At 45.9% G+C, this 24,295-nt stretch overlaps 1 protein-coding gene across 1 annotated transcript in view; it reads right to left on the reverse strand.

Annotated features, from left to right (window-relative positions):
* Nucleotides 1–22,513, reverse strand: part of COL9A1 (collagen type IX alpha 1 chain) — a 377,557-nt gene extending 355,044 nt beyond the window's left edge. The window contains exons 1-4 of the mRNA XM_085610911.1: nucleotides 22,447–22,513; nucleotides 20,550–20,623; nucleotides 14,375–14,452; nucleotides 14,135–14,267 (exon numbers count right to left, since the gene is read on the reverse strand). Of these exons, the coding sequence (XP_085467037.1) occupies nucleotides 14,135–14,267; nucleotides 14,375–14,452; nucleotides 20,550–20,623; nucleotides 22,447–22,460 (299 nt within the window). The 5' untranslated portion in view covers nucleotides 22,461–22,513. The remainder of the gene's footprint in view (nucleotides 1–14,134; nucleotides 14,268–14,374; nucleotides 14,453–20,549; nucleotides 20,624–22,446) is intronic.
* Nucleotides 22,514–24,295: the final 1,782 nt, after the last annotated feature.

Here is a 24,295-nt window from a genome sequence, read left to right on the forward strand (position 1 = left end):
CCATCGAAGGCCCGACTGAAAAAGTTTACATACTCCACCCAGGTGGTGCCCGGGATCTTCCTGCAGTCCTGGAATCGCTGACGGTACATCTCTGGGGTGAGGCCGTACCTAGTGAGGAGAGCCTCTTTCATGTGGCTGTAGGAGGTCTGCAGGGAGAGGGGTAGGTCGAGCAGGGTGTCCCTTCCTTCGCTCAGAAACCGTCCCCACAGCCCTGCCCCCCAGTCCTTCTGCGGGATCCGATGAGAGGTCATGGCGACCTCGTAGGCCCTGAACCATTGTTGAATGTCATAATTTTTATAATATTCTTTGACCACGTCCTTGGGGATGTGGACCTTCTGTTCTGCCGGGGAGGTCGCCTCTCGGTTCCCCGGGGGCCTCCCTTCCTCGTTTCTGGCTTTGAGCTCGATCTCCTTCAAGCTGCGTTCGTGCTCTAGTTGAAGCTTCCTTCCTTCGTGCTCCCGTTGGAGCTTCTTCTCCTCCAATTCGCCTTGTACGCGCATTTGTTCTACTGCTAGCTTTTTTTCTGCTAATTTCAATTCGCCTTCGATTTTGAGTTTGGCTAACTCGAGTTCGTGATTGCGACTTCTCTCTCTGTCTGCGAGCTCTTCCGGGGAAAGGCCCCCGTCTGGCACGAAGCCTCGCACCTGATTGCTGCTGCTTTGGCCTTGGGTGGGTTCTGCTTCGTCGTGTCGCTCCCCCATGCCTTCTGGGCGGGAGGCCCCGGCATCCACCCAAGCTTTCAGTGCTTTCTGCAAATCTTCTTTGGTGTTGAGACCGGTGGTAGCGATTTTAAGTTCTTTGCAGAATTGCTTCAGTTCTTTGTGCGTGTATTCTTCTAGTTGTTCCACCTGGAACACCCTGTTGGTGTTGGTTTCTGCGGGGCTCATGGCGCTTCCTTCTGCCATCTTTGTCGGTAGTGTCAGTCGTTCACGGTACGATCTCTAGGTTATGGGCCCGAATCCCGTCGCTTGCCACCAATGTTAGAAGGCGACCTCAGGGGAGCCCGGAGGGGGCCCTGACTGTCCTGAGACCCACCCTCAAGGTATCGTAGCCGGGCACTGGCGGGAGATTCCGCAGGGGAGGAATCTCGTACCTTTGCACCACACGACAAAGAGACACCACACCGAGGGTTCTTAGGATTCAAGCTTTATCAAATCGAAGTGGTAGGATCTTTATGATCAGCAAGGCAGATATTTACAAGCAGAGCGTGGGCTCACAGAGTCTTGGCGGGGGTAGGAGGTAGCGGGACAGTCTTTGGGGGGATCGGATCAAATGCAGGAGCGTACCCGGCGCACAGCTCACAATCCTCGAGCTGGGGGATACGCTTGTCGTCGTGGGGTCCGGCGGGACCAAAGAGAGTCAGGGGGAGCCGCGAGTCACTCAGCAGGCTCAAGCACCAGTTCGGAGGTCTTACGATCTTCAGGGAGCCGCGAGTCACTCAGCAGGCTCAAGCACCAGTTCGGAGGTCTTACGATCTTCAGGGAGCCGCGAGTCACTCAGCAGGGCTCAAGCATAGGTTCGGAGGTCTTACGTTCTTCGGGGAGCCGCGAGTCACTCAGCAGGGCTCAAGCACAAGTTCGGAGGTCTTACGATCTTCAGGGAGCCGCGAGTCACTCAGCAGGGCTCAAGCATAGGTTCGGAGGTCTTACGTTCTTCGGGGAGCCGCGAGTCACTCAGCAGGGCTCAGATGTTCCAAGGCGAATCTGCCGAACAGTCCCAGAGCACCCCTTGTTATAGGTCGACCCCTCTTTGATGTCCGGAGTCTGTGCAGGCAGGGGTCTTGTCACCTGGGGGTCGCTTGTCGAGGTTTCCTGCTATTGTCTTTTGATCCTTTCAGGGCCGGGTCGGGAGGAGTCCCAGACACCCAGCAGGCGTGGAGCCAGCCCTTAGGGAGGCCAGAGGGCCGATCGAAACCCATCGTCCCAGGGGGGTTCAGAGGTGCGATAGAAACTGCTCCTCCCTCTCTCATCCCCTGGAAGCGTGATGTCCTCCAGCCGGAGTGGCGCCTCTAGGCCCGGGTTGTGCTGGGGCCGGGCGGCCATCTTGGTGCACGAAGTGGGCACGCGTGCCCGGGGTGGCCGAAAGGAGAGAGGCCATGGACGGGGAGGCCCGGGCTGCGTGTGTGTGTTCTGGTGGGAAGGATCGGCTGGGCCGTGTGCTTGGGGTCCCTGGTACCAGGTTAGGTAGTGCGAGGACAGGAAGAGCCATGCTACGAGGCCGGGTCTAACACTTTGGAACTAAGAAGAAACCTCTGCCAAGGAGAAAGCTGAAAAGAACTGAAGAGGAGAAGACTGCCTGCTTGCTGTTTTGCTTTGCTGCCAAGGAGAGGGGAAGGACTTTGCTGTGTCCCCTTCTTTTGATTCTGATCTCCAAGGGCCTGAGAAGAGCTGACTCCCTGTTAAGAAGTCCCAGGAACAAAAGGACTTCACCACCAGCTCCCCTGGAACTCTGCTGAAGGAGTTCTGACCTGCCTTGGAGTGCTTGCCCAGTCTTGGGGCCTCAGGAGGTCGTTTTGCTGTGTTTTGGGAGCTGGGAAGCAGAAGCGTGAAAAAGAGTAACTGGTACCCAACGCATCATCCGATTGCGTGTCGCAAGAACGAGAGTGCGAGGGGAATTTCATCGCGGCGTCATCGCAGCACCCGGAGTCCCCGCATCGCCGAGTGCGTCGAGCATCGTCCCGGTGCGAGAAGATTCCTGACGCTGCGAGGGTCGTCACAGAACCAGTTTCCGGGCCGCACCACTGCCGGTGCGTGAAAGTATCCAGTTGCTGCGTGCGTCGACGCAGAGTCCCGTTCCGTGGCGCATCGAGAGTTGCGGCGCCGAAAGTCAACGCTGCGCCGCGCATCGTGCCACATCGAAAAGTGTCGCATCGAACCTGTGCGTGAAGCTTCCCCCTAAGAAACCTACGCAACGAAAGCCAAAGTCATTGCATCCTCCTCCTACAGATCGGAGCCGGCGCATCCACCTCTGCTGCGTGAAACAGGGCTGCTGCAAAGCCACCCCAGGATCTCAGGAGTATCGCATCGCCTTTGCCATCTTCCTTGTTATAGCTTTTGGGAACCTTATCGCAACTACAGGTACTGTTGGGCACGAAAGTGTCGCATTTTGTGCATTGAGAGTTGCATTGTGCAAGACACTGACTTTTACATCCTGGAGTACTTTCTGCAAACTCTTGAACTATCTTTAAAGTAACCTTTTTGAATTATATGTTGGTTTGTCTGTAGTATTTGGTCTTGTGAAGTTTTTAGTAAAGATACCTTATTTTTCTAAAACTGGTGTGGAGTAAATCTTTGGTGTTTTCACTGTGTTACTGTGAGTGTTGGTACAAATACTTTACACATTGCCTTTGATAGCCTAGACTGCTCAGGCCAAGCTACCTAGAGGGTGAGCAGGGGTTATCTTAACAGTGTATCCCCCTTTCCCTGACTAGAAGCAAGGGTCCCTACTTGGACAGTGGTACCTACCCTGCCAACTAGAGACCCCCAGATCTAACACCTGCAATTATCCATATTCCGGTTTTTAGAACCCCCCACCCTGCCCCTCCCCCGCCCTGCCTTACCGCCCCACGGAACTCCCTCCACGGGCTGCGGCTGTGCTCGGGTATGTAAGGGTCAAGTGATGAATGAAGCTAGTAGCACTGAAACCATTCAACAGGTACAGGATTTGCAGGAAAGTCTTAATCAGATTATTTTCAGGATAACTGGTGCTCCAATGGTCACACCAGATTGTGATGAAGGTGTGATAAAAATGCCTGAGTGTCAAGTTACAATTGGAGGGAAGTTGGTGAATATATTGGAGAATGTTGGCTCTCCTTACACATTGATTGAGGACAACAACTGGGACATCATGTTTGGAATAAAAAACATCACACTATTTGAACTAGACATAAATCCAGTGGGTTATGAGGGTGAGACTGTTAATCTTTTGGGGGCATGTATCATTGTATTTAAAGGTAGAATATTGATAGGCAAAGTTTATGTGGCAGAAAGAGGTGAGGTTGGAGGCACCAGTGTGACCTGGGGATTATTTTAAATCCAATTTCCCCAGCGCAGGCCATGATGGTGGCACAGATGAGTTAGGATGCTGATTTTGTTGACTAGTTCTCCAGCAAACTAGGTTTACTGCAAGGATTCAAACATAAAATCATTCTGAAGGAGGGTGCACAAGCAGCTGTTCACAAGGCACGCAGAGTTCCCAAGTGGATGTTGAAATCGCTCAAAGATTAGCTTGACAGGCTGAGGAACTTAGAGGTGATTAAGGAAATTGAATCATCAGAACGGCTAGCCTCTTCTAGTCTTGGCACCCAAGGATGAAGGGAAAAACATCTGCATGTGTGTGGATTTGCATGATTTGATTAGGAATATTTGGGTAGGCAGACAATCCCTCCTCAACATATCTGAGGAGCTGATGTTGCTTAAGGATGCTCAGGTATTTGTTGTGTTCGATCTATCCTTGACTTATCATCAAGTATTGCTACATGAGGTCTCAAAGCACCTTACTTCCTCTGTTACGCCCTTAGGAGCTTTCCATTTCAAAGGGATGGTTTTTGGGTTGGCTTCAGCCGCTTCTTGTTTTCAAAGGGTGATGCGGAAGGTGCTTGAGGGAGTGAAACAGATTTTGTTTTTCCAGGATGATATCTTGATCTACAGTAGGAATAGGATAGATCATGACTGGATCTTGGAGAAAATGTTGGGGAATTTGTAAGCTGCTAGACTAACAGGGAAGAGAGAGAAGTGTCAGTTCAGTGCTGGAACGGTTACGTATCCGGGTCATACCATCTTCGGGGAAGACATGCGCCCAAGTTATATTTAGTGAAATCTGTGGTGAAGTTGACAGTGCCTGAGAACAAGGAACAATTGAAATCATTCCTTGGGCTCATGGAATACTATTTTAAATTTGTAGAACTTTTTGCTTCACTGGTACAGCCGATTAGAGCACTTCTCAGGAAAGTGGAAAACCTTAATTGGAATGAGATATGCATGGCAACTTTTAAAGTGATGAAACAGCAACTGTGTAAAATGCCTACACTTGGACATTTGATGAGGGAAAGATGACGATTTTGACAGTGGATGCCAGTTTACATGGATTATGGTGCAGTGTTTTCCCGAGTGAATGATGGTAAGTAAAGGCTGGTGGCGTTTGCCTCCAAGTCGTTAATGGGTCCGTAGTGCCATTATTTAGTGATAGTGAAGGAGGCATTGGCATGCGCATGGACATTTCAACATTTTAAGTTTTACCTGTGGGGGTTACCGTTCATGGTAAGAAAGGACAATAAACCTTTGGTAAATGTATTCTCTTGTAATGATAGCAAACGCGCCACTCCCAGGATAAGCAGATGGATGGAAGCAGTGAAAATGTTTAATTTTACAGTGAGGTATAGCAAAGGAATTAAGCGCAGGGTGGCTAATTGCCTCTCAGGCTACCTATTGAAAGGGAGGATGCGGAAATATGTGAAGAACAAGGTTTTGTGTCATGTGTTGGTCAGGAGGCTGTGAAGATAGATTGGTGGGAATTGGCACGAAAGGATGATGAACTATATACCAAGATGAGTGAATTTGTGATTAATGGTTGGCCTGACCTTAAGAGTTTAGGCAATGATGAGAGGTGTTTCCAGCTTGTTATGGAAAAGTTGCATTTAGAAGAGAATGTTTTTTGTCGATGCAGCAAAATATTCTTCCGTAGGGCCTGAGAAATAAATTGGTGTGCATAGCCCATGAGTCACCTTGGTAGGAACTTGACCAAAACAAGACTGCCTGAGTTATTTTGTAGGCTAGGAATATACAGGACGGTAGAGGATGTTGTGAGGGATTTTGTCAGGTGTGCTCAGGCTCATAAGTCTAAAACTGCAAGGCAATCCCCTCTAGAACCTGTGAAGGTACCAATTGAGCCATGGCCTAAACTTGGGATAGATATAGTGGGGATTTTGTACTGTTTGAGATCTTTGGAAAGGTGTGTCTTAGTTCTGGTCACTTACACCATGAAATGGGTTGTTGCTAAGTGTTATCGTCCTATTTCTTTCAGAGAGGTTATTGAGTTCTTAAGAGAAAAATTCACTAGAGAGGGAATATCCACATTCATCGTGAGTGAGAATGGTGCTCAGTTTGTCTCGAATGAGTTTGAAGAGTATTTGAGTGCAATGGGAGTGGGGCATCAACATATAGCACTTTACTACCGTCAAGCCAATGGTTTGGCTGAGATCATGAATAAAATGGTGAAAGGGTGTGTCCAGAGAGTGTATAGGATGATACATCAGTAACAAGCACAATCAGAGAAATGGTGTGGGCTCACAGAACTACTCCGAGTCTGGTAACAGGGATTTTGCAATTCGAGGGATTGAGGGCAAAGTAGTGAGGACCAGATTTTTACCCAACATGGGTAGTTCTAAAGTGCATGAACATGGAGTGGTACGAGAACATCAGCTAGAGTATGAAAAACACTTTGATGGTTTGCATGGTGTTAAGCGAGGAGGATCGAATATGGGTGACTGGATGTATGTCAAGAACCCTAGGTTTGTGAAGAAAAGGGAATCTATTTTCATGGGTCCTTTCAAAATCAAGGAGGTAAAGGGGAATGTAGTGGTGTTAGAGGCAGGTGAGGTTTGGAGAGTGTCAATGTTGGTGAGGCCAGCTGGGTGAACTTCCAGATAGCCTAATGCCAATTTCACAGGATCTGTAGGTCCAAGGGGTAACTGGTCTACCGGGAAGAATCCCATAACAGATTTAGGGATTCACCAGAGTAAGAGGCAGAGAAGAAGACCAAAAAAGTTAAAGAATTTTGTTTAAGTGTCATGTATTGTTACATGCACACTGTGTTACCATGCATTTGATGTTGTTGTATTTATAAATCTATCATAAGTTGTTGTGCTTTCACTGTTGTGCCTATCAATGCCTTTGGTTGATGTTTTTATTGCATCACATTTCATTCTGTTATTTTATTAATTTGTTGTATTTTCATATAACATCATTTGGTAGTAAGGGGTGTGTGTTTTGTCTTGTCTGATTGGAGGAGAGTGCAGCCGCGGTCGTTGCAGGTAAGAGCGGTGGGGCGGGCTGGAGGTATTTTGAGAGACGACCACGAGGGAAAATTAATAATTTATTTAATTTTCCCTCGTGGTCGTCTCTTGAAATCCCCCCGGCCCGCCCCACTGCTCTTACCTGCAGTAGCTGCAGCTGGGGGAGTGTGATGATGTGAATAGGTTCTAATATGGAATGGGGTGGATAGAGTGAGTGAGGAATAGCATGCTAATCGGACGTGAGCTATTGATGATGGACACTTTTGTTTAATAAACTCATAGCTGCCAAGGTTTCAGATTGCTATGTGTGACATTTTGATATTTTCAGTGTAATTATGAGTGACATTACCACAAATAGGAGTGACACCTTTCACAAGCAAAATCAAGGAATGAAGATGAGGGAAACACAAATATCATGATTCATGAATAACACCTATCTGAACAATGAGAAACCCTCAAGTTAGCAGCTGAAAAGCACCACAAATGTAAGGGCAATAACGTAGTGCCCTTCATGACTAGGCCGCCCTAACTGGATGTGTGAGGCCCCAACAAACTCTTACCCAAGCAAGAGGTCCACGGCCCAGTCGGCGCACCGCTACATTCCCAGCACCAATGTAGCCAGCAGCCCAGATGAGTTGCCTTAATGAGCCAACACACTTGAAAGTCGACTTACAGCCACTGCGTCAGAGAACCCAGGTCCGGGCATTCATTCCGGGGACAAGGCTGCGAGCCGTGCACGCACACACACACAGTGCGGCAGCTGAGTGAGCTAGCGTGTTGTATGATTTAAAGTGCGTTGCAGCAAGCCACGCTACATAACGCAAATTTTACCTGCACAGTGACGGAAACATGCTTACTTACATTACTAGGTGAATGGCAGATGGGAAATGCGGTTTAAGGCCAGGCCGCCTGCCTCCTCATAGTGAGCTCTCCAGGCCACAACAAACTACTGGACTCCCTCAGCCCCGCTGCATTCAAGGCTCAGCTGCAGTACTGTAGTGTGTGCCTGAGCTCTAGCCGCGGTCGCATGGATTCAATTACCGCACGGCAGTGAGAGCAGTGGCAGTTGCCCAGCCAGGCTTCCACAGTTCCAAACCTTTAGCCTCCCACTCTCGCCGCCGCAGGAGGCGGCAGCAGGACATAACGTCCTGCACAGTGGAAATAGCAATTGGGCATGGCCTCTACTGACAAAGATCACTATCAGAAAATAAGGCAGCACTTAGGAATACTTGATGCATTGTATCCAAGCTCCGCTTTAGCCAGCCCCTGAAAGCCTGCCTGGAGCAGCGTGCACGTAACAGCGCCACTCCAGCCACTAGTTTTACAGTCAGCATAGCAGCGCTACGGCTTGACAGCCGAGGCAGAAGCAATGCCTACAATGCGTGACTTGCATTTCAGCGCGGTGATGCGGATAACCACACTGAAATGCGTTAGTCTAACGCCTGATGCGTGATACTTGGCAGGATTGTAAACTTTCATTTTACGCTCATACTTGGACTCCTTTCGTTCATGAGCGACTTGAGTTACATTTGTTTACAGCCAAACCTTTCTCCAGAGTGGCTTTACACAATAAAGGGTCGTTGCTGCTAAAGTTTAGCTATTATCTTTCCACGTTTTACACACCGGGCACATGGACGTTTTTCAAGCAGGCATGGCTGCAAAAAAATCACTTTCCGGAACAAATCGAGACAATGTGGCTCGTGCTACTATGTGGTTTGACATTTTTTTACTTTGAAAATGATATTCAGGCTGAAACAATTTTGGGAGCTTCAGCAGGAAAATGAAAGGAAATGGAATGCTCAAAGTCACATGCCTGTTTTGTACTATCAGTTTATAACAGAAAAGACATTGAGGATGAGGATGCATCTGTACTGCGTCATTCCAACAGGGCATTTTGACATGGTTACCCCTCTCTAATAGGGGCTTTCAGACAGTCCTCATCATCCATTGGTCTGTTGTTGTGTCAGTCACATTTTCCCTCCACCCATCACAGCATATAAAATGTGGCAATGGTCATTTTTTAGAAAACACAGTGTTCTTCCATTTTCCCAAACGTGGAAAAGCTTACAGTAGCTTCTGGGTAGGGTGGTGAAACGAACCCACGGGGACTCACGAATCACACTCGCTTGAAGCGGATTGATGTTTCGGCGATCTAGCAAGTAAGAGCTCTTAAACATTTTCTCCCTGCAAAGAGCCTGAAGAGATATCAGGACTGAGAGAGCTTCGCCCCTGAGGTGGAAGCCTAAGATTTTTGTTCACTGGCTAAAAAAGATGTGTGATTTTTCAATACTTTCATAAGAATAAAATAATATCCATAGTGTTCTCGATAATTGGTTATGTTTCTACCAGAAAGTATTTTTTTTAAATCCCTTACTTTGAAGACTACCAGTACTTGGTAGTTATTTTCCTTTCCAGTCACCCCACAGGACATTTACGGAAAGCAAGGGAAGGAAAAATAAATAAAGCAGAAAGACAGAGGAAAAGAAAGATGCAAAACCGGTCAAAATGGGAGAAATCAGGAACCTACATGAGTGAGATGAAGGAGCAGGGAGTGTCTGGCAGTGGATTAAAGAGCCATTAGGTGGATTCAATATTAGCAGCCTTGGTATTTGGCGTGCTGACATTTAATTGCACCAGCCGAAATATGCCTTATAATGGTGAAACTAGCTGGTGAACTCTGACCTTCTTAAAAGGAACTGAATTATACTACAAACTTAATACCGATTTATTTATAAACATCTTCTTAATGGCTATACTCATCTTGTATTCAGTGATCCTAGAAAACACATGGCTAGAACCCCATGTTTTCCCACACCTTTCCAATGTTGCTCACTGAATTTGTAGGGTTCCTGGGTCTTGGAAACTTTCTGATTCCTGAGAGAACATGAACAAACAAGTTCTACTGTGCCACAGTCCCAGCTGGAATGGATAGGACTTCTGTATCCTTTCTGTCTGCTATGGATACTCAAGTTCTCAGCGGTCTGCTGAGTTGATAGCCAGGTGTCCCTAGGACAACACAAAAGTTGGAAAAAGCAATGGGAACTTCTGTGCTTTAGGTCTTGTATAGGATTTCTGTTCTGTGCTTAGTTGTATATAGGACAAGACTTACACAAGAAGATTCCTGCAAATTTTGATATATGTAAAGTATGTAAAATTTCAACTCTGGATTTTTCCTGTCAATAACCTAAAATCAAAGAGAATGCATACATGCTGGCAATATTACAAACCGCTTGTAACATTAACTACATTGACTACTGCAAAGTTTCACTTTATTGATTACTTAGGGCCTTATTACGAGTATGGCAGCCCTCTTACAGCAACTACACTGCTGCACTGGTAGGAGAACCGCCAAGCCTTTGGTGCACCCACCCGCCAAATTTTGAGTTCAATCCAGGGTAGGCGGGTGGTGCTGCAGCGCTCTCACAGTGGCGGATGTGTTAGGCTCATATTTGAACCTTAACAGCAGACCGCTGCCATGACTACACCGGCAGCACATTCCTACGTGGTTTGTCATGTACCATGTTGTGAAGGGGTGCAATTCCAGAAGGGCCCCCCACATGCACCCCCGGGCCCAGGAGCGGCAGAGGACTCTGTTAGGGAATCTTTGGTTGCATCTCTGCCACCCTTTTCATAGCGGGCTCACCACCATGAAATGGGCGGTGGAAATGCAACTCGGAATATGCTTGGCGGTGCCGCAGCGGCACCACTAGCATATTCCTGACCCTTACTGCTATGCCATCACTGCAGGATCCTGGGTCCAGGCGGAGGCAGGTGTCCTGCGGCAGTCCGACCACCACACTCAAAATATGGTGGGTGGACCTGCAGTGGTGGCAGTGGTTGGGCCGCCACCGCAAGTACAGCGGTCCTAGGATCACAGTACACGGAATAAGGTCCTTAGTGTCATAGAGACTTTGATTAGCTGTAAACAAATTCTGTTCGTTTCATGGATAGTCCCAGGAGCATGGTCCTATCATTCTTCTATGACGATGTCATTGGTGGATGAATAACATTTTAGGACCTCAAAGTGCTGGTGAATAGAGGTACATTTCTTCCACAAACTGAAACGGCTCTTTGTTCAACATGTTAGCATGTATCATATGTTCAAATGGCAAAATAATAGGTAAGTGGCATGTTCAGTACACTGTTTGCCCCACATGTAAGGCAGACGCTGAGCTATCCTTAAAGTGAGACCTTTTTAAGAAGCATCGGAAAATCCAATTTGTCTGACTTTAACTTGCTAACAACATACACAAGCACATGCATATACAAATGCACACAGACTTTTTGTGCCGTGACTCTGTGCTCACTGCCTCTTTCTGTGCCCTACTTTTTATTTCCCTGTTATAGTGCTATATGGCACTAGCACCACAAGCTAAGGAAATGAAAAAGCACTATAAAAAATGACAAACAGGTGCAAAGTTGCATTGCAGTATCAAATTCACAAGCAAAATCACATTTAGGAGCAAAATCACATTCAAGTGCAAAATCATCCTTATTGCAAAATCAACAAGAGTGTGAAGACGCTTTTAGGAGAATAGATCATATTTAGGAGAAAGCACGTGTAGAAGCAAAATCACACTTCACGCAACATCAACAGGAGTGTGGATACAATTATGAGTACAAACCGCATTGAGGAGCAAAAACATATTTACGTGGAAAATCATCCTTAGTGCAACATCAACAGCAGACACAGACTTAAAAAAAACAAAATCGAATTTTGATACAATATCACGTTTAGGTGCAAAATCACTTTTCGTTGTAAATTTAAGCCACGCTGCAAAATCAGCAGGACTATCGAGACATTGTAAGGTGTAAAAAATATTTAAGTGAAAGCTGTAGGCACAAAATTACAACGTGGTACATCACAAAAGGGGGGGTGTGGATCCTTTAGGGGTCCGAGTTTAGTTGCAAAACTAACATTTAGTTGTTGACAAACATTTAAGTGCAAAATACACTATGGGGCAAAATCAGTAGCAGTATAGTATGACATGTAGAGATGCAAGATCACTCACTTCAGAGAGAAAACATAGCATTGAGATGTTAGATTAGGTGCAAAAGCTATGATTCATTTTGACAGCCCATTGAGGTACAAAAGCCCCTTGCAACATTATTAAGAGTGTGGGAAAATGTTATGAGCACAAATTTCATTTAGGTGGAAATTCACATTTAGGTGCAAAGCCAGTTTCGCTGCAATCTCAACTTTAATGCAAATTAGCAATACTTTGATATCACATTTAGAGGCAAAAGCACATTTCCATGTAAAATTGCAATAAAATCGACAATCACACTCGGTATATCATTAGCAGGGTTGCAGAATCACGTTTTAGACAGTGGGTTTAACATTTAGGAGCAAAAAAGCAAAGTACGTTGTGAAATTGATTCTAAGTCCAAAATCGCAATTGGCGCAACATCAACAGAGTCTGTTAACACGTTTACGAACACAACAGGCCATGGACGATTTGCCTCACGTTCCAAGCACTTCTAAACGGAAACACTCTTTCAGCAGTCAGTTAAAAAGACCTAACAGTCAAAATGTAAAAGTGAGACAAAAAAACTCCTCTGGCATGACCCAAAATCCTAATGGAATTCTCCTCAAGCAATAGCTGAAGGGCTCTGACCCAAACAAAGCAATGTCTGTAGGGGCTAATTCAAAGGCCCTCTCTGGATATATGTATTGCGTTGAAGACATAACGACCTAACAAGCCTTTGACAAAGCCAATAAGTCTCCCTTAGCAAGCTGGTAATGTGGGCATTTTTATTATTATTAAATTGTAAGCATGTGGTGTAAAAATAAAAGAGGGGAAAATGCCACTATCTAAAAGTGGCAGCCATAAGCTTGCAATTAACATTTTTAAGTTGTAAATAAAATAACCATCACATCTATTTTAATAGAACAGTATGGGTGCTTCTACGTAGGCAGTTATCCGTAGAACAAGCATATAAACCCTTTTAATTTGAATGCATATAACCGAAAGATGTGATTTTTATTGGCGCATAAAAAACTGCCTTATTGACTTTGAATTACTGTTTTCTGAAAACTTAGTATAAACACAAGGACAACAAAAGGAATAAAGAATGAAGGACAAATTGTATTGCAAGGTTAAGTATTGACTCTCCAGTCAGGCGCTGAAATGCATGTCTGTTTTGGTGAATGTGCACGATAGATTGAGTAAAATGCATCACTCGAAATTCAAGCGAGCCAAAGGCTGAAGTGGGTAAGCCCACTGCCCCATGCTGTGATAGGCGGGAGCTACATGTGAATGACAAGTGGCGCCTTCTCCGCCCGACCTGCAGAGAGGCCTCGGCCATGTGCTTCTCCAAGTCAACGACAATGAACATAGAGAGAATGGGGAAATTGACGCACCTGATCAGGATCGCCTTAAAGGAGTCCCATGGATGCAACCTTGTACCTGCAACCGACATGCCGAATGATGTCAAAGCAACTAAGGTGGCACCCGAGAGGCACTAAAGGGTACCACCAAGCTGCCCAGAACTTCTAAGTCCATGCATTTCAACGCTTTTATGAATGGTTTTAAGCATAAATGAAATATGAATAACCTTGGTGTTCGCACTTCGCACCCAAAGCTTTATTGTTTTTACTGTAATGAATGTAATTCATCGATCAGTTAATAAAATTCAACTATGATCAACTATGAATGACAAGTGGATGACAACCAATAGAAGAAAAGAACTGGGCCAAAGCTCCTCCGTGTATGTTTTCATTATGTTTTTAATTACATCCGGCAAACCAGCTAAAGTTATTTCTATGTCACACACACCTGAATACGGCCGAAACAGAGTGAGGATGACGTGAGAACAAAGAGGAGAAATATGGTTCAGCACCATCGATAGGGGACAGCGCTACTCGAGTATTACATCACGCTTCCACCAGATGGCGTAATTTAGCTGTGCTATGGAACTGTCCCTGCTCACATGGGACACATTCCATATTTAGCCAAACAAAAAGGGCACCCTGTATTACAATTTCAAATAGCAATAGTGTGGAAGTGTGCTGGTCGTGCAATTAGCATGGAGCGGCAAAAGATTACGCAAATCAGTGGAGTTCAATATCAACTAAAGGATAATCTGCCCGTTCTAGTTATTTCATGAAGTCTGCATTACCTGGTCGGGAGCCGGAAGTCTAGGTTTGTTCCTAATTTGTAAGCCGTCTGCAAGAAGGTAGATCCTTGTATTTTCTTTATGGTCCCCCGGTCTGCCGCTTTGTCGATCTGGAACTGCGAAATGAGGTCATAACCTATTAAATGAGAAAGGCGAAGGAATTAGTGCTTGTTTCCCATGGGGTGCTCAAAGAAACTCTAACCGCGGGGCTTCCCAGCATGCATGCGGCTTCTGTGTGCTCACCTGGCACGTCATCTTGCCCAACCTGGATAACTGGACAGAACTCTACATCTGGGTCAGCCTTAATTTGTTGCTGGAACCCTGTAAACGGTTAGAAGAGTGTTAAAACCTCGTTTAATTTAAGAAAAGTTATTTCATTACGAGTCAGTGCCTATACTGTCGAAAGATGCCACGACCTCTCCTCACACACCCCCACCCCCATAAATTCCAATCTCCTCACACACTCTCATCCTAAGGCAAACGAGTGGTGAACTAGCAGAGCCAGAGCCCACTGTTTAACCTGCAGAATAAAATACATGCAAGGTTAACTGCTACGGACATGTTCAATCGTGTTGTGGGTAGCAGGAACTAGTCCTCAACCCCATCCACACGCCATACCAACCACACATGCACGCGCAGGCCTGCAGCAACTAGACAGTCCCATTTTTGAAGAAACTTAATACTTATTGTTTTAAACCCCTTTTCACTTCTGGTAAATGTATACTGTTTTACCACGTAACGTTTACATTAACTGCACCACATTCATTCAGGCAGTCCGATATAGCGCCAGTGATCAAAACAGAGGCAGGTGCAGGCTGTCAAAATATCTGAACAACTGACTCCCAAGATACATTTACATGTACATTTTGCCAAAGTCCCTTGTTCCATGGGGAACAGGCTCAAGACTGATTTGCATATGGCTGGGTCTGAACTGGATAGGCATGGGGAGGATAAAAACGATGAATTTGATTTATCCCAGATCTCTGTACTGGGATGAACGTTTGACATTGCGCAGCATCCTGTCCATCAATTGTTCTCTTTTTGCATTTGTCACCCGAGTGGGTCGGGTATGCCAGAGGTTGGTCCTGTGCTCTCCATGCCACTGGAGTCAAGCTAGCCTGGCTGATAAGGGGTTAAACCCTGAAACTGATCCCAGGATGCTTGTTTTCAGTCCAGGGAGGACCTGGCCTGGCAGTTTGGTCTGGACTGTTCCCATTGGGTGCAGGGTCAAGACTGATTTGCATATGGCTGGGTCTGAACTGGATAGGCATGGGGAGGATAAAAACGATGAATTTGATTTATCCCAGATCTCTGTACTGGGATGAACGTTTGACATTGTGCAGCATCCTGTCCATCAGTTGTTCTTTTCACGAAGCAAGAGGTGGCACAATATTTTTTAGAACTTCTCCGTAAATTTAAGACACAAACCTGTGTAAACCGTGACCCCCAGCACAGAAGAGCTGGGCCTTTTTTCTGTGCGATAAGTGCACTGCATTCCTGCGCGGCCCGGGGTAGCACACCTCAGTTGGCACACAGAGAATGATGCATGGGGGGCTTTGAAAAAGTGAGGTTTCTAACCACAGAGTTTATACACGCAGGAAGTAAAGTTATAGCACTCCACTGTAACTGAAACAGTAGCTTTGTTTCAAAAGGTATGTGTGCATAACGTTCTCCCAGGGCAGGCCTGGTTATTCTAACCGGGTTATTTTGAATGGGCCTGTGTGTTTCTGCAACACCTTCCCGGGACATTGGCTGCATTATGTGGGCATGCATGGTGCCACTGAGAGCGGCCATTTATTCCCATTGCTATGTGAGAGGGCATTCTGCGATTTACAGATCCTGCTTTTTGAGGGGGAAACTGAAGGAAAACACGCGCTTCTTGGAATCAGGGAAGAACAACCCACAGGCCAATTAATGTGCAGACTGCAAAAGGGCCTTTCAGGGCCGACACAGCTGTTTGCCCCATCCCCCCTCCGCCACCTTTCTGTGGTGTAATGAGCTTTACCTGGGGGTGGGCGAGGACGGACGTACAGTAGAGGGGCGGCCCACTGGCGCTTTACAAGCAGGGGGGACATCAAACGGGCGCTCTCTCTAACCTAAACACTGTACAGCAGGCTCGTTCATGAAAGCCCCCGTCGAGGGGAGGGAAAATAAACATTTCCCGAAAGGCTTGGAAAGTGTTAGCGGGCTCGCAGCGCCGCCCCTTCCCCAGACACAGGCCCCCTGTGTGCTTCTGCCTCCCCTCACTCAGAAACAGCGTGCTTCCTCCCGGGCGCGCGGCGTGCGTGCAGACTGGCGCCCTGGGCTGTTTTGCTGTATTAAGTTGAGGCATCTTCTCGGTGGTAAGACACCTAAAAGCGAGATCAGAACCACTTCATGGCATTACTTCCGCCATTGTCCCAAAGAACATAAAGACTGCTCAGACCGAGCTCACTGTGCCATCCGACCCCAAGGGCGGCCGGGGACTCAGCATGACATCAGGGAAGGCGTGGCCTAGTGAAAGAAGCCTTCCTTTACTTATCATTGGCCTGTCCACCTTTTTTTTCCGTTCTTTGGTTTTCTTTCATTTCCCTCCACGCCCCTACCCTCGCTCGTCATTCCCTCCTTGACACCTTCCCTCCCTCCATTCCTTCCCCATGTCATCCTTTCTCCCCGCCACCCACCTTTCCTGTTCTTCTTCCAGCCTTTCTCTTTATTATTCTTTCGACGCCACTTCATTTAATGTATTGCTTTTCCTCAATTTACTTTATTTAATTCTTTAGCTTGCTGTTTATTGTCTTTCTTTATTTCTTGCTTTCTCCATTCTTTTGTTACCAGTTTGCTCTTTCAGTCTCCTTTCGTTTCTCCATTTGTTTCTATTTCGTTGTTTTCTGTTTTATTTCCTTGCGCATGATCTAACTGTTGCATTACTGTATTAATGAATAGTGCTATAAAGGAAATGTAACGTCTGTAATAGATGTGATCCAATAACACATTATTTGGAGCAAGTGTACTAATAAACACTGGTTGTATACACAGATAATCACAATAAAGCATCACTGATTAGAAAACACTGAATGATGCCTCATATTGTCATTTCTAGAATCAGTTTACTGAAAAATAAAACACACTGGGCCATGCTCGGAAGGCCTACTTACTGTGATTTATCTCACTAAATGGATTTAACCCCTTAAACACATGCATTTATAATTACTGCACATAGCAAAACAGCACAGCATGTATGACGTGCGGATCTGCTGAGGCAATCTACTTTTTCTCACCATTGTGGAGGGAAGAGGGTGGCACCCTTGCCCACTCGAGGTGTCACCTCTTATTAGACACAGCAAGTCTCTCCAAACTCAACAAAGGTAATACATATCACATCACACTCATCTTATAGTTAGGTGGAAATATGCAGCGCATGGCGAGACTGCAAGTTAGTTATTTCAGTTAACCATGATTGGTGAACTTCAATGGGTTTTTTCAGTTTAAAATGTAACGTTTTAGCTGATATTTTCATCTAATTATAACTTTACTTTAACCTTTGTTTTTTTCAGTGAAAATATCTCTTTTATGTATAGTAAGTTATAATAAACATACCCAAGGCCAATTTAATCTAGGGGCCATAATTATGGCTTTAATGGCGCGGCGCAGCATGTCACCTTGCTGCGCTGCCCTGTGTCACAGGGAAAGGGCAGGCGTGCACTGTATTTATCCAATACGTGCTTTCCTGTCCTCTTTCCTTGTACGGAAGCCATTTTGGCAGACTAGCACCAACACAGGCACCTGTGTTATAGACAGGATTGTTTTGGTGCAGGAAGGGGTACTTGCACAAAAATAATCCTGCAAGGATTTTTCCTCATTCCATGTGTGCTGAAGAATGCAGCACATATGGGAAGAGGAAAAAAAGAATAGAAATAAGCATAATTCTCCTCGTTTCACCTCCCCTGGGGATGCGTATCTTTTTAGTGCATTTCCAGGTACACAAAGTCTTGTAAATCTGGTCATGCATCATAAACCATGGGAGTTGCAGGAGAATACCCACGCAACACCCATGGAATGCCTACCCCGGGCAGAGTAATGCAACGTAGTGATTTGTGCTGTGTTACTCCATATTTTTTAAGCCACGCAAAGTGGCTTTACGGGGCTTCAAAAATCTGACTTACGGTTTGTGTTGCTTTTGCACCCAATTGCGTGGCGCAAGAGTGACACAAACTGGGTCATAACTACCACCCTATATTTTTTCCAGGGAATTTCTAGTATTTTTTAAATATAAAGTAATATTTTATTACCATATTGTACTTCGCCTGCCGTGCACGGAGTGAGGTTGGCCACAGGGCCTGGCCAGTGGCCAGATCCTGCACTCTGGCAGAGCATGGGGTTGATTGCAGAGCCTGCTCTGCAGCCAGGCCCTGTGCCCAGCCTCCTATGGACGGCCAAACCTCTGCCACGCCGCCCTTTAGTCATACACTGAGCGTAATTGGCCGCATTCTATGGCTTGTGGCCAGGCTCTGTGCTAACCCCCTAAGGCTGGCCAAGAACCCTTCTCTGGCCAACCCTCCTGGCCTAGCAACACCTCTAAGCCCCATCCATTATTCTCATGATGCTGCAGAGCTATGGCAAAATTACATGGGGTGGGGCATGCTGAACCCTGCAGTAGTACTGCAGCACTTCGAAAAAAATATTTTTAGAATGACTCCAGGTGATGTCCATCTGGGACCTAGTCATAAGGGTCAGGAGGTCAGAGTACCCCTACCCTGCATCCTGCACCCTTATTCCTTATTTGTATTAGAATGCTACAACCCAGGGATCGAGTCCTTCAGTCATAAAATGACGACTGCAACTTTCTCATCATGTTCCAGCCAGCCAATCAGATTGAGTGTTTTGACCTCACTGTACCATGGCAGTACTGAAGGAATATCAAGCTAGGCAGCCAGATCACGTGTTTTGAACTCTCAGGACCATGGTACTCTACAGTAGATCCATGTCTCTATATACATACATTTTGAACCTTAATTTCTCAAAAACTACTAAACGGATTTACACCAAATCACAAAAAGCAGGCTTTCTGTGTACACATCTAGCTTTTTGACAAATTTGGTATAATTCTTTTTCAGATGTTTTGGCTGTAGCACTGTTTAATTTTCCTATGCGAAGTGACATGGGGAAAGCACATTTTGGGGCCCCCTTCTTTTTCTCAGCCAGAGCTTGAGGGACCATCCCATAACTTTTCACGAAGGAGCTGAGTTTGCTTAACATTTTTGTGGAACATTTTGTGAAGATTTGTCAAACGGCGCCAAAGGTATCAGCAAACCAAAATATCAATTTCCTATGGAAACCTTGTCCTAACTATAACTAAACAGTGGTGATCACCACTGTGTAATATATATATATAAATATAACATATTTGTTCATATATACCTAGGGATTACACTGTACTGTTCTTTCAAATATGTTATGCTAATTAGTTATAGTCAGTTATTGAGGCTGAATGAGAGACAATTTGATTGTGGAGGCCCTTAGTTTAAGCACTGAGGATCAAGAGTATGGTTGATCAGGTTCCACCTCACCTTTACTATGGTAATTTCATGGGATTTGACCTTTGCACCATAGAAATCTATTATTGCCATTCCTGTGAATATAAAATGGGCCAACAACCCGTGTTTCTTTGAACAGGTGTATTTATAAATGCTTCTCTAAATATTACAATAAAAAACTCTGCTAATAGCCACACAATATAATCAGTGAATCTTGGCCCCAGACCACAAACACCAACGGAAAAATAAGTAGCTTATTGCACTCTTTCCATTAGCATATATCAGGTACATATATATGTGTATAATAAAACACCTCTAATATATAAATAAGATACATGTAATACAGTCTTCATTTTTTATCGCCCTACCATAAATTAATAGAAGGGAAGACTAAATAATAAAAATTAATTTTCTTCCATTCTCTTATATGATCTCTTATTTTAGTTTTATCCGTATGGGCCGTTTACCACAGGTTTGTTCTCTGTTTTATTTCACTGAGTAGTTAAAGAGATTAAAAAGGACCGCTATGCGCCTCTTCTGATGGCTATTATCTGAAAATATTGTAATAAGCATAATTTTACCGCAAAAAATGAAATTATGGATCATGTTAATTGCATGGTCCTCACAATCAACTAAATGATAAATTTGTGCTTGAATAGTAGCTGTAATTATTGCTAAACTAAACATTCCGCATTTAATTAGGATAGATGAAAGCCTGCGCTGTGGTTATGATCGGAAGTTTATCTACCAGCAGATTGTCAACTCACTGAGTTATCTCGTTTGGATCTTGGCAGAATTCATTCAAAAGCAACTAAATGAAGTACTTTAATTGGTAATGGAAGCCCCTGAGCAAAACAACACTGCGATCATGAATTTGGTTTTACAGCGCACTTGTGGCTTACTTGTCTGGTGGTGGATTGTGGCGGAGGCGAACGGGCCCAGTAAGCTGAAGAGATACAAGAGCGCCGGAGCGTGCCTGGCGAAATCAAAGAGAGATGCAAGCCGTAAGTTTCGGTGAAAACAACAGGTCAACCTGTCTGTACATTCGCTCTGACACGGTGGGCGTGCTGACATTCTCTACACGTGGCCTGCCCTGCATAGTCCCTGCACACTAACTCTGGGACCTGTAGATACACCACGGATCCAGCTGAGACGTTGTCACCCAGACCCTCTGCTTTCGTCCTGCATGGAGGCGCCAGTCTCTTCCCATGTCTTGACTCTGCATTCTTGGTTACGATCTTTCATACTCAGGTACACGCGTTCTCAACTGCTGTCCGTGTCCTCCTCATGCACACGTGCTCACAAGTACCCGTGCTCTCAAGTACCCGTGCTCTCAAGTACCCGTGCTCTCAAGTAAACGCGTTCCCAACCGCTGTCCGTGTCCTCCTCATGCACACGTGCTCTCAAGTACCTGTGCTCTCAAGTACCCGTGCTCTACTCCTGTGGTACACGCGCCTCCTCACGTATATGTGCTCTGTTTTTGGCAGCATCAGGTACTTTCATCCCGAAGTGCTCTTGGTATGTTCACCCACCATACAAGCCCTCGTTACGAACAGGCCGTCCTCCCGTAAACATGCCCTCATGGACGTCATTTAGGGGTGGCCCAGGGTGGCTTCTGCGACCCTTGCCCCTTGAGACCCGGCACTGCCTTTGTGACCTAGCGCCTGCAGTGGCAACATCTGTGGCAGCAACAGAAGCAGCTCGTCCTTATGGACGTCGGTGGGGGGTTTAATCACCTCCTTTTTCTCTCAATTTGTTACTATACTAATAGTGAATAATATTGCATCATTCGCTGTTAGTGTAATAAAAGATGGAGTACCAATAAATAGCTGGAATATGTCTTTCCCTGGCAGCTGAGGTAGGTAAAGAAACATGCTTTTAAACGTGTGTATGTTGTGTGCCTGCCTGCAGTTTTGTGTGTTTATGTAAGAGTGTGTCAATGTGTAGGCAGAGTGTGTGTGTATGTGTATTTGTGAACGCATGTGTATGTATAAGCATATGTATGTGTGAGTGAAAGTGAAGGTCAAGGGGATGGGAAGTCACTTCTGCTACCCCTGGCATTTTGGTGAATTGACGTCCATGCATGCACTCACCATTTACACATGTTCTCATAAAATAGTGTGCTCTCTTCAAGCACGGGTGCTCTCGTCATACATACATGCGCTAATGGAGTACACGTCCTGATATACCATCCTCGTCCCTTCAGGAGCTACGCTTACATCCTCTATCCTTTAGATCTTCAGAAACATGTGCTGTCATCCTTCACATGATCTTTTTTTGGTCACGAGCTCTGATTGGTCTGGATACACCAGCTCTCAATACACACACACGCTGCAATCCGTGGACCTGCTCTCAATCTATGTTTGTACCCCTATCTTAAAGACACCATATAGTCCTGTATGCGTGCCTGCATTCTTTACACATGCCCCCACCGTCTACACATACTCATCCTATATCAGGTTCTCATTATGCTCACATGCTCACCCAGTACATACCTACACATTAAATACAGGCTGTCTCACCTGTGCGCACCCCTCATCGTTCACACATAACCATCCGGTATACGCCCTTAGTCTAATCTTCACGTGCTCACTATGCGTACATGGTATAACAAACACGTGCTCCTATCCCGTACAAACTCGCTTTCCCCTGTATAGGTACCCTCATCCTGTCCACAGGTTGTAAATACGCCTGTCCGCATGTCCTTTCATCCCTCCTACCATTGATTACAGTCACTACACTCTTTGCCCACCCACCTCCGGTGGATATCCTCCCCTTGAACATCCTCCAACCCCTTACCCGCTTTTGTCCATCTTCTCTCCAGTGGTTGCCAGCGGCGCGGGCTCCTCGGACTCTGAGTTCAATGGAGCAGTCTATATTTATAGCGTGCCCGTCCTTCATTGCCGTTCCCTCCATTCCACCAATCAGAGGGGTGTCTAGCGGTGAACAGGGCCTCCACCCCGGCCTCAAGGGCCTCGTAAAGACCCGGGGCAGGAAGGAGGGGGTGGGGGGGGGTCTGACTAGAGGGCGCGAGGGGGTGGGGCTCTGCTTGGCAGACACCTAATTGCAGGAGGCTCGCGCCCGTTAGCAGGGACTTTCACTTCCCAATCCCAGACAGTCTGGCAGGATAGGCTGCAACTTCGCAGCCGATAAGCTGTCGACAGGCTAGCTTGATGTATAGATGTGAAACCGCAATAAAGAGATGGGCTGGTGTTCGCGTGACACCAGTGCAAGGTGTCTGGGCAGATCCCCCACTCCGAGGAGAGAGCAGGGCCAACGCGTGTCTTGCGTGTAAACCAACGTAGCTTGTCTGGGTACTCCGGCAGGACGGAAAATCTGCGTCTCCAATACCTTTTGAAACGTGCGTGCTGCCATTGCACGAGCAGACCCTGCTACAGTATTCGAAATGCGTGTGCCTAATTCCAGAGCAGCCTGCACTTACACTGATACAGCAGTATTAGCAAACTAATGCAGACATTATATATATATATATATATATATATATATATATATATATATATATATATATATTCACTGAAAAAACCATAGGTTTCACACATGTTATAGTTAGCTGGACATTTTACTGATAAAAAACCAATGAAATTCCCCCGTTATAGTTAGTGCAGGCAACTATAACTCACGTGACCGCAATCTTCTGCTGATGCTAATACTGTATTTAGACACTTATTTGCCCATGTCTTCTTCCATTAAATTTTAGCTATACATATATTACAAATATTTTTTTTTCATAAAGACACATATGTCATCAGCAGAGGATTGCGGTCGCGTGAGTTATAGTTGCCTGCACTAACTATAACGGGGGAATTTTATTGGTTTTTTATCAGTAAAATGTCCAGCTAACTATAACATGTGTGAAACCTATGGTTTTTTCAGTGAATTTGCAAGGTTTTTTAAATGCTAATTCCTAACTATAACGTGTGTGAAACCTATGGTTTTTTCAGTGAATTTGTACGGTTTTTTAAATGCTAAGTTACTTTACGCCATTCGTGGCGTGCGCGCCCACTTAACGCAGTTCGTTCCGTGCGCGCACGGTGCGCTTCGCGCACCGTGCGCGCACAGTGAGCACGCGGTGCGCTTTGCGCACCGCGCGCCCACTTTACGCAGTTAGTGCCGTGCACGCTGGGTGGGCACGCAGTGCGCTACGCGCAACGCGTGCCCACATTACGCTGAATGGGCCATGTACGCACGGTGCGCTTCGCGCACCGTGCGCGCATGGAGGACAGATTATGCGCTTCGTTGTGAAAGGTATTGTTTGATTTTTTGTTGTGCTATGGTCTGGTGATATGCCATGCACAAATGGTGCGCTTCGGGCACCATTTGCACACGGGGTGTGGAGAATATGGATATTTTTTTTTTTTGCAGTTTTTTTACCGTACGCGTACGGTAAGCGTAATCGGCGATTTTTCGAAAAAAATTAAAATTGCATTTTTGCCCTTGGGGGTTTTTTGAGGACACCTCCATCAAGGCTAGGTGGTTGGGAGCAGTCTAAACAGCCCCTTTATATGTTTTTTACATTTGTTTTTCTTCCACCCCCTCAGAGTGCGAGATAGAAAATGGCGGCCGCCGCTTCCTGGTTTCGACCGATTCGAATGTTTACTAAGATCTAACAGCCAATCAGAATCGCGCT

The sequence above is a fragment of the Triturus cristatus genome, chromosome 6 (genome assembly GCF_964204655.1).
Source record: "Triturus cristatus chromosome 6, aTriCri1.1, whole genome shotgun sequence".
Classification (NCBI taxonomy): domain Eukaryota; kingdom Metazoa; phylum Chordata; class Amphibia; order Caudata; family Salamandridae; genus Triturus; species Triturus cristatus.